This window comes from Manihot esculenta, chromosome 2 (assembly GCF_001659605.2).
Source record: "Manihot esculenta cultivar AM560-2 chromosome 2, M.esculenta_v8, whole genome shotgun sequence".
In the NCBI taxonomy this organism is placed as follows: Eukaryota; Viridiplantae; Streptophyta; class Magnoliopsida; order Malpighiales; family Euphorbiaceae; genus Manihot; species Manihot esculenta.
This window is the reverse complement of record NC_035162.2, coordinates 24,077,026-24,087,210: the sequence shown is the minus strand read 5'-3', so window position 1 is coordinate 24,087,210 and position 10,185 is coordinate 24,077,026. Positions and strand designations below refer to the sequence as shown.

General features: G+C 31.6%; 1 protein-coding gene across 1 annotated transcript; it reads right to left on the bottom strand.

Moving 5' to 3' along the window:
• Positions 1-588: 588 nt before the first annotated feature.
• LOC110621244 (UPF0301 protein CAB604) lies at positions 589-9,553 on the bottom strand. The gene is made up of 3 exons (XM_021765438.2): positions 9,122-9,553; positions 2,206-2,357; positions 589-1,510 (listed from the first exon to the last, which is right to left on the bottom strand). Exons 1-3 carry the CDS (start codon positions 9,357-9,359, stop codon positions 833-835), a joined length of 1,068 nt encoding a protein of 355 aa, XP_021621130.1. The 5' UTR covers positions 9,360-9,553; the 3' UTR covers positions 589-832.
• Positions 9,554-10,185: the final 632 nt, after the last annotated feature.

The window sequence follows — 10,185 nt, the reverse complement described above, 5'->3', positions numbered from 1 at the left end:
TTTTTCAAAATTGAAAAATCAACTAATGAATTTTTCTGTATTATTAGAATTAAATAGTAATTTTTTCTTTATAATCTAAAGATTTGAAAAACTCATAATGTAGTTCCTATTTTTTAAAATAAGAATTTAATTTTTGACATTTCATTATGTTAATAAAATAAACTCATAATGTAGTTCCTATTTTTAAAAATAAGAATTTAATTTTTGACATTTTGTTATGTTAATAAAATAATTCTCCAGTTAAAATTTATCGATAGATTATAACAATTTAATTATTAGAATTATATTTTTTAACAATTTATAATAATTTAGTTCCATAGTTTTAATATTTTTAACCATTTAATCCTTTTCATTTGAATAGACTACTAACAGTAAATTAACTAGAATGACTGTTATCTCAACAAAATGAAAAATAATGACCAAATAATTTACTATTAAGAACAAAGTTGAGACTTAATTATATGACAATTCTGCTAGTTTAATTGCTACATTATTCGTAATGACGGGACGCTGTACAAAGTTCTAAAAATTCAAGTGTTAGAAGGCATACAATTGCTCATTTCACTAGAGAATTTTACAGGCTATGTATAATTGCAACAAGGAGACTTTTCTTTACTTCAATAACAGGTGTACTATTACATACAATAACCATAAACTACCAAGGTTATTAGGGGAAAATGAAAAAGATTAAGGACCAAAAAGAAAAAAAAAAGGGTTGTTCTGACTAATAAGAGAGTTTCTGTACATTCTGCTTCATCAATGCATGGGCTGCATATGTTTCTCTTTTAACTCCCAACTCCATTCCTTAAATTCTCTAGCCCATTGTTTTTACCTACATGTCTTGCTTAGGCTTTCGGCTCAATTCCGAGTAATGACCACCCATTAGCTGCAAAATCTCCTCCCACAAATTTTCTGATGATGAATCTGATGAAGCCTCACATATCAAATTCGAGCTACACGAAGCCACATACCAATAGTCTGATTCAATCTCCTCCCTCAGCTGATCCAGCTGCCACCCAGCATAGCCAACAAAGAATCTGAAATCCTGAGGTTTCAGCACTCCTTTCTTCACAAGTGCTGCTGCTTCATCCAAACTGTTTCTTGCACCGAAACACAAGCCGGGGATCACCTCTTCAAAGCTAGGAAGCTTTGCCTTCTCTCCTGTTTTTAACAGAAACATGCTTGCCTCAAGAGGCCCACCAAAATGCAAAGAGCAATCTGCAAAAGTGGTTGCTAGTTCATTATTAGTGGGCTTCATGTGTTTGATCTTCTTGTTAAGTGGCCGATTAATGACAACTCCAAAGGGCCCCTCCTGTGGATGTCTAGTTCCTGATCTGAGAAGGAGAACAACTGTCCTCTCAAAGGTGCGAACTCCATCAAGTTTTTCAGTGGCGACAAGGACACATCCAGTCTCAGGCGCTGAGATAGGGTGGGCCCATTTCAGGCCAAGTGGTTTGGAATCATGGGTTGCCCCACCTTGGCCGCCAGCATCAGTCTCTGCAATCTCTGCCTGTTAAAACCATAGACTAGGGGTTTTTAAAGTTCTTACAGCATTACTCATCATATTCTCAAGTCATCTATATTAAAACTACTAAAGGGAAACTGCTCACATCTAACTCTACCCAATGCGCCCTGTGCACTTGGACATTCTCTTCGACGTCGAGAATGTTGTCAACACACCACAAATGCTGAAGCAAAAGGTCAAGTTTAAGAAAGAAGAATTTGTTTTTCTTTCTTTTTTTTTAGGGTGGGGGGGGGGAGGGGGCGCATACAAATTTCACATCAAGGCCCCTAGTTCTACTGTTCTAGGCACCTTCCATTTTGTTCTTCAAAATGACAAGGGAATACGATATAAATCATTAAATTGCTTAATAAACAAAATATTAACTAGAATCTTTCTTCTTACCGCTTTCATTTATCCTGTATTTAAGACCCTTGTTAGTTTCTAAGAAAATCTAATTTTCCTTCATAGCCTGCACCTTAGTCATGAAAACAAACTACAGAGGACCGTATAATATGGACTAATTTTAAAGCCAGATTGGGCTTCTGAAGATCCCTCAGAATGTTGAAAATATACTAGGTTGAATAGGGGAGAATAATCATCCTTTCTAGATCAGTTAAATGTCATCTCATAGAGCTTCATAATTTCACCGACAGTTGGAAAGATAATATATATATATTCGATCAAGTATAGAAACAAATCACCTGCTCTTGAATAACCATTTTCGCCCTGAACTCTCTCCAATCCCAGTTTATACGATGGGACTTCTGGAAAGCATTATCATTAGATCTTTTTCCATCAGAAGAGCTGCCTCCCTTGGAACCATCTCCTTCAGGATTAGATCGATCACCATTTCCTGAATAGATCATCACAAGCACATAAAAATATTGTTAAGTTGCAACCTTTTGCAGGTCAAACATCCAGTGCGTTATAGTTCAATCAAGATATTAAAATTTCACATATTATTTCCGTAAGTGTGCCACAATTATTTGAAACATTCTACCAACGTCTAATGATGACTATCAAGCAAAACAAAATAGTTTGCCTTCTGCAATTTTCAAAAAATTTTAAATATATGTATTGTTGAATAAGAAACCTTCCAATGGGAAAAAAATTGCACAATGACAAATTATAAACTTCAAAAAGAAAAAGAAAAGACATATATAATATGAAAACCTAAATCTAATAGATTATGGAACTCACGGCAAGGATAAACTCCCCAAACTCCTATATATATATATAATTTATATATCCCAATCTTTTTCACCCAATAATTTGGTTTGAGGTGGAATTTCCTCTTCTTTATCATACAATGAATATATAACCATTGTCTGACTTATTAACTAATAATTTTAGAGAAAAAAAGTTCAAAAAGTTTTCAGAAAGAACATGATGGAAGGTGCAAGCTAGTACTGAACTTTTTTTTCGGCATTAAACAATATAAATATGTAATGAAATTTTCTAATAATCTAGTACGCCATCTATTCTGTTTTCCTTTTTCCACCTTTGTTGATAACATCAGTATATATGATGTACTCGTGAGACAAGCTACATAATATAACATCTATAAATTAAAAACTAGTATTTTAACATACAAAATTAATGTATGTCTTATCACTTGGAGGTTATTAAGCTTGTTGAATAGACACACTGCCCTAGTAGTAAAATGTTATAATTACAATCCTTCGTCTATGAGCATTGACAATATTATAGCACGTAAAGAGACCATGCATATGACTATGGCATTGACCTGCCCTTCTAAGGTCCTCCAACAGGTATAAAAGCCCAAAATGCAATAGAAGCTTTAGTTTTTAATAAGTAGCATGAATCACCTTCAATATTTTTGCAGCCATATGCTATTTTTGGCCATTCTAGTAACAGGCAACTTAATAAATAATCTTATATTTTTATAGGGCAATTTAGTAATTTCTAGTTAATTTTTCTACACAAGATCGTAGAATTTGGTTTTTGGTTGAATTAAATTATTTTGGGTGTGACCACCTGGGTCACACTGCTTATCTCCACTAAATACTGCTTCCTAAAGCAAAAGTTCATGGTATCAAGGAGCCTATCTGATATGCCAAGAACCAAGAGATTTTCTCATCCCACAAAAGATGTTCTAATGATTATGAAATAGAATTAAATTTAGATATCATAGTGTCTCGGGGAGTGCAAGAGAGAGGGCTACCCCTTACTGTGTAAAACCAGTCCATAGCATGGGGAAGAAAAGAAGGAAACAAATAAAAGAAAGGCTAAATAGTAAAAAAAAAATGCCAAACATTTTCATCATTTTTCAATTTTAGCCAAAGTAATTTTGTCAAGTTTAGCCTAATTATAAAAGTTTGTATTAATTGTAGCCTGTGGTCAAAATTAGAATTAGGATTGCTAACGTGGAAGTTCACATGGCATATTATATTATTATTTTAATTACGGTTGCTGATGTCTCATCAAATCTAATAAAGAAAAAGCCAAACATTTTTTTTTACTTCTATTAATTATAGCCTAATTTTATAGGTTTCCTTCAATTATAGTCAGTTGATTAATTTTGATGTAACTAAATCAAAATTAGTATTTTATTACTTAATACAACAAAATTAAAATTTCATTTTGCTTGGTAAAATAAAAATACTCCCATCTTATTTCTTTAAAGTGTGTTTATAGAACTTATTTGTAAATTTCTAATTTTGAGAAGTAAAATAATTTATATAGTTTCATAAAATAAGCTTTTATAAATATATATTAAAAGAATACAAAGGAAATTTTATTTATTATATTAATTAAAATAAGAAATGATTTTAAAAAAGTGAAATAAAATATTAGTTCTTATTGAATAAAGTAATAATATATTAATTGAATTAGTTAAAATTAGCCAGTTGGCTATAAATGAAATGAAATTTTAAAATTGAGCTATAATTGATAAAAATCAAACTGGTTTGGATTTTTTTCATCATCAGACTCCATGTCACATCAGCAACCATACATTAAATAATATTATCGAAGCCACATCAAGAACTATGTAAGCAATTCCAACTCTCAATTTTGACTAATGGTTAAAATTAATACAAACTTTTAAAATTAAGCTAAAATTTACAAAATTAAAACAATTGGCTACAATTGATAAATGCGCTAAAGGTTTGGCCTTTTTTATATAGTTTTGCCAAAAAGAAAATGATCCCTCATATTCCTAACCAAAATAGATAAGTTAGCTAAATGATTAAGGCTGTGTTGTTAAAGGGAAGAAAGGCAAGAGGCGAGGCCAGGCTAGGCACCTGCACAAAGGCGACGCCTCAGTCCACTAAAGCGCTAGGCGAGAGGTGCCAAAGGCAATGCCTCACTGAAGCAAGGCCCTTAAAAAAAAAGTTTCTAAACAATAAAAGAGAGATCTCTCTCCATCTCTTTCACATAGCATATAATACTTCTGCATCAACTAAAATGCAAATTTCTTACTCTTTCTTGCTCCTAATACCATCAGTCAGGTATGTCTCTCCTCCTTTCTCTCTTTCTTCTTCTTCTTTCTCCTCTCTTCTCTCCCTATTGTACCTGCATAGCTGCATGTCTTCTTTTTTTTTTTTTAATTTTTCTGTCTTCTCCTTTTTTTTCCTTCTCCTTCTCATCCTCCCTTCTCTCTTTGCTGGACCTGGCACATCAGCAAATCCTCTTTTTATTTTTCCTTTTCTTTTTTAAAATTTTCTCTCTTCTTCTATTGCTGCAAATAATATCTATATTTCATTTGAACATGTACTTTTTCCTTTAAATATGGATGTTCATTAAAGCATTTATATGTATATTTAAAATATAACAACATTTTGGCTTTGTCACCTTTTTTAAAAAGGCATCACCTCACTTCTCGCCCTCGCCTTGATAACACTGGATTAAGGAACACCTTACAAATAACTTTCAATTGATTCTGCAGTCAACCAAATTTCTTCCAAGACAAAATATTACAATGCCCAAAGCTGTAAGCCCAAACACGCCTCAAAAAAGGGGTTGCACTAGCTTAATTAGATCCAATTAAATATCTATCAGCCATAATAATTCATCTTAATTTGAAGGCTCTCCGCGGTCAATGTCTTCTCCAACACGATTTCCCAAACAAAAGAGCAACATTGCTAGAATTGCAAAGGTTCTGCAGGCTTCCTAAAGGAAGCTTAATTTTCCTTCCCTAAAATTTCCCATAAGGGAACAACAAATTAACATAAAATTACCTTCCACGTTAATTTTCCATCTAAAAGGTTGTCCCATTGCAGATCCATCCATGACTACAATATATTTCAACCGCAAGGAGAAAAAAAATGGTAAAAGTCTCTAACTACCAGCCTTAACCTTCTGTTTGGATCCTTGCATATGCAATGGGAATGAAGAGAAATGAAGAGAAAAAAGAAAAAATTCTTTTCCATTGTTTGGATGTAGAAAAGAAGTAAAAATTTCTCTCCCAATAAAATTACTTTATTGCCACAAGTTATAATTTTCTTTTTACATGATATATAGAGTATGCAAGTAATTTTAATATTAATAGTGTCTAATGATCTCTATTTCTCTCCAAATTGGAGAGAAATATTTTGGATTAATAGAAGGGAATTGAGACATCAAATTTCTCTCCCTTTCTCTCCTTTTCTCCTCTTTTCTCTCATCTAATTTTGTCCAAACAAGGGAAAGGGTAGAAATTTAATTTCGTTTCTTTTCTCTTCTCTGCATTTCACTCAATCCAAACAAAGGGTAAATGTTCCTCAAGCGACCCTACATAAGCCACAAGAAACGTATACAAACTAAAAATTGGGGTTTATTAAATAAAGAAAAGAGAGTTTTAAGATGAAGGTTCCAAGGCATAAATTCTTAAGATCGAGGCATATGCTGCAAAATCATAATAGACGAATAATCTTGAAACATGATTTTAGAATATATGAAAATTGGAAACTACCTGTCAAATTAATAGAACACACCCACAAGGTCATACGACAATTTAAGATAAACAATAAATAGAAATTGGGGTTGGGGTTGGGGTTGGGGTTGGGGTTGGGGGTGGGGGGTGGGGGGTGGGGAGCCATTGCGTTGAGGGTCAAGACATGATTTCAACAAAAGACTTTATGACCTGAATGCATTCAATGAGTGAAAAATAGCATTGTATATATATATATATATTGCAACAATCATGTGCAAGCATGATCAATGACTTCTTCATTAAAAATGGCAACTTAGTTCAACATTGGGATACCTAAAATATGAGAGACATGTTTCCAACAAAAAGACTCACAAAACAGACATCAGATAGAGAAAAAAAAAGTGTTAAGGAATTGATATAACATCTCCTTATTCGTGAATAGCTCCTCATGCACTATGCAATAGACTTCAGGAGCTTGCAATTATAAAAACAGAAGCCATTGACTTTCAAAAACCTAGATGAATTTGACCACATATCAGGAAAAAGAATAAACAAAGGTCTTTATGTTTGCTAATCAGCATGTCTATTTAGCCTAAAACATGAGAGACAGGTTTCTAATGAAAAAACTTGCAAGACATGCACTAGATGTAGAAAATTAGCATAAGTGAACACATATAACTGCCCCTTAGTTGTAAATACTCCCCCATATCAAACTGAATTCGAGAACTTGCATTGCCTTCATGATACCAAGATTTTGAACACGGATAAGCAACAATATTTTTATTTGGTTGGCAACCACAAAAACCAGTGGCGTTAACAATGAATTTTTGAAAAAGCAAATTTGAATGACATTCTAAACTTACAATCCGTATTCAACACGGCCAATGGACGTTCTTGAGTCCAGTGAATTGCAATAGAATCATTATAATTTTAGTTATGGTCTATGTTATTTAGGTTTGCTTTATGAGAATAATATTTTGGTAATTTTCAATTCAATTTGTTCAAACTTCAAAATTTGATTGTTGGGCCTTAAAAGGAGCCTAATTATATGTAAGGGTTTAATGTACAGCTAACTTAGTCCAAAACTAAGGTCTTAAATTTTGTAATGATAATTTAATAATTTACAAAAGAGACCTACCAATGATCATTACCAAATTCCAAACACCAAAACATGCAAATTGACAATCCAGCTTCATTGATTGTTCATTTATCCTTGCAATTGAAAGATTCAAAAAGCATTTACAAGTAACTCAACTCAATCCTAAGTTTCACCAATAATGCAGGGCCCTAACAAATCAACAGAGGACCAAGTACAGGTTCTGGAAAATGTTAGGAGTAAACCGACATTAGCAGCTTCCCAGTCTCGAGATAATAATTTTGCCAATGGTATAACCTTCCTATTAAAGTTTTGAATTCTAATCTTGAAGCCTCAACTAATCCACAATGAAGAGAGAGATTGTGAAATGAAAATGTACTTCACCACAGAATGCTCATAAGGTGCTAAACTATCATTAACCATGATACATAAAAATCCATACACTAAGCAAAATCTCACAAAAACCACAAATATCAAAATTGTGCATACAAACGAACTAAAAAAAAAATATTAGTCCCAGATCCTAATCAAAGGGCAGGTGTCTAAATTTTTTACCCACACTAGTTACAATTGAAAGACAAGAAAGCCCATAACTGAAAGCACCTAACCAAAATGAGCCAAATACTTTTCGATGTATTTAAACATTAAATAAGACTATAATAATTCAACCAAAATCTGGATGTTCACCTGCAGTGCTTAGGGCATAGTTTAATAATATTATTCAAATTTCCTAGTTCACAAGCAAAGTGTATCCTCCATCACCCTAGCAAAATGACTAAATAAACATTGAATTGAATTGTTATGTAGCATTCAATTTATATATGAATCACACCTATCAAAGAAACTAAAATTAAAACCATTCTTTTTCATCTCACTCCCAATTCAATAATCAAGTATTTATCTGTTTCTATTTGGTAACACTGTTTATAGATTTTTTCTGTATCAGGATTATACCCCTCAAATCATTAAAGTGTAGCTCCTACAGAGAAAAATCCTGAATTAAAAAAGAAAGAAAGACATTCTAGGATTTGATTTCTATGCTTCTTGCACATTGCATAAAGGCATGAAAACTATAATTTATAGAATACCAGTATTACCCACTTGTTGATGAAAAATGCTAAGCAGATTTGATAGTGAACTACTGAATTTTAACATTTAACTTGGAAAATTTATTTAAAGCATCATTCTCTCTCCAAAGCAGCTTCTATAATGCTAAAAGTCCATTCAAGAAAGACAGCCGCCTTACTGTGCACTGTGATAAAATGAAATTGCACCCCATGCAAATGTACAATCAAACAAAATGGGCATATAGCTTCTACATGTTGTAGAGGAAAACTTCTTCTTCAATGAATTATCTCCAGTTCAAGAAATAACTTCACACCACAGAAGTTTTCCGTCACCATTGTATTTCCAGTCATTAACCTATTTCCCATCTAATTCTTCAGTTGGTCTAACATGCCTAAGCATTCCAATTTTGATCACACATCATTCGAATCCCTCAACATAAAGCAAGATAGTCAAATTACAAATATCAACGACACTATAAGCAGCAGTCCAAACAGGAATCAGGCAGAAATCGAAATTCCACATAAATGAATCACAGGGAATTTCAAGGAGAAAAAAGAAAAACATCAAAAGAGGTTACCGTTATTATTCTTCTTGGCCATGGCTCTGATAACCAACGAATGATACCCATAGCAAGAAGAAGAATAAGAAGAAGAGAGCTTCCTCCCCAAAACCCTAATCTCGAATACCCCAACTTTTCCAAAACTCCAGGAATTTGATTTCTCGGGAATCATTGAACTGTTCCTGACACAAAAAGGACTATGAGTTGAATTCTTGACATGCAGTGCCCATGGATCCATGCTTCCGAAATTTTTCATTTTTTCAAAAAAGAAAAAGGAAAGAGAAAAAGATTAAAATTTCCCAGGAAAATGAATAGAAAGAATGAGTGGGCAGAGAAATTTTCAGAAATTTATTTTATTTATATTGATTTGGGAAATGAAAAATGAAAAAGTACGACGAAGACTACTTCCACTTCTATCTATCTTCTCTATAAACGATGACAGGGAAAGGGTCAGGAAATGGGCAACGGATTTATTCTTAACGTTTTACTCCATTATGATTTACTTTTAGTTTTTACATAATTTTTAATTTTTAATAATTAAAATAATAAATTTATTAATTTTTTTTATTATCTTATAATGTTAAAGTAACTTAATTTCTATTTAATTAACATTTTTTCTTAACTTCATCAAAAGTTCAAAATTTTTAATAATTTATTTATCTCAGACTAATTAAATCATTAACTTCCTAAAAATGATATATTTAAATTAAATAATGTCTATATTTAAATAATATATGACACTTTATTTATTAAATTTATAATATACTTTTATTTAATATACATTGAAGAGTAAAATTTATTATTTTATAAATAATTTAATAATAATTATATGATATATTTAAAAAGTTTATTAAAAATTTATTGTTTTAATTATATTAATATATTTTTAATTTATGTAAAAAGTAATTATATTTTTATTTTCCTTTTAAAAAATAAAAAAATTATTATTTATTTTGAATTTTAATAATTTTAAAAAATTAATTTATCGAAAATATAGCAACAATTTTATTTTTAGGTATTTAATGGAGAGCGAGAGAAATCAAATTATAATTATTATGAAATCTTTAAATAATTCTCATCGA

What these genes read in the sequence shown, in the direction of transcription:
- LOC110621244 (XM_021765438.2), bottom strand. Translation starts at nt 9,359, where the DNA reads ATGAAAAATTTCGGAAGCATGGATCCATGGGCACTGCATGTCAAGAAT. An exon ending in GGCCAAGAAGAATAATAACG is followed by an intron (nt 2,358 to 9,121) that starts GTAACCTCTTTT and finishes TGATCTATTCAG; the next exon opens with GAAATGGTGATCGATCTAAT. An exon ending in AAATGGTTATTCAAGAGCAG is followed by an intron (nt 1,511 to 2,205) that starts GTGATTTGTTTC and finishes TGGTTTTAACAG; the next exon opens with GCAGAGATTGCAGAGACTGA.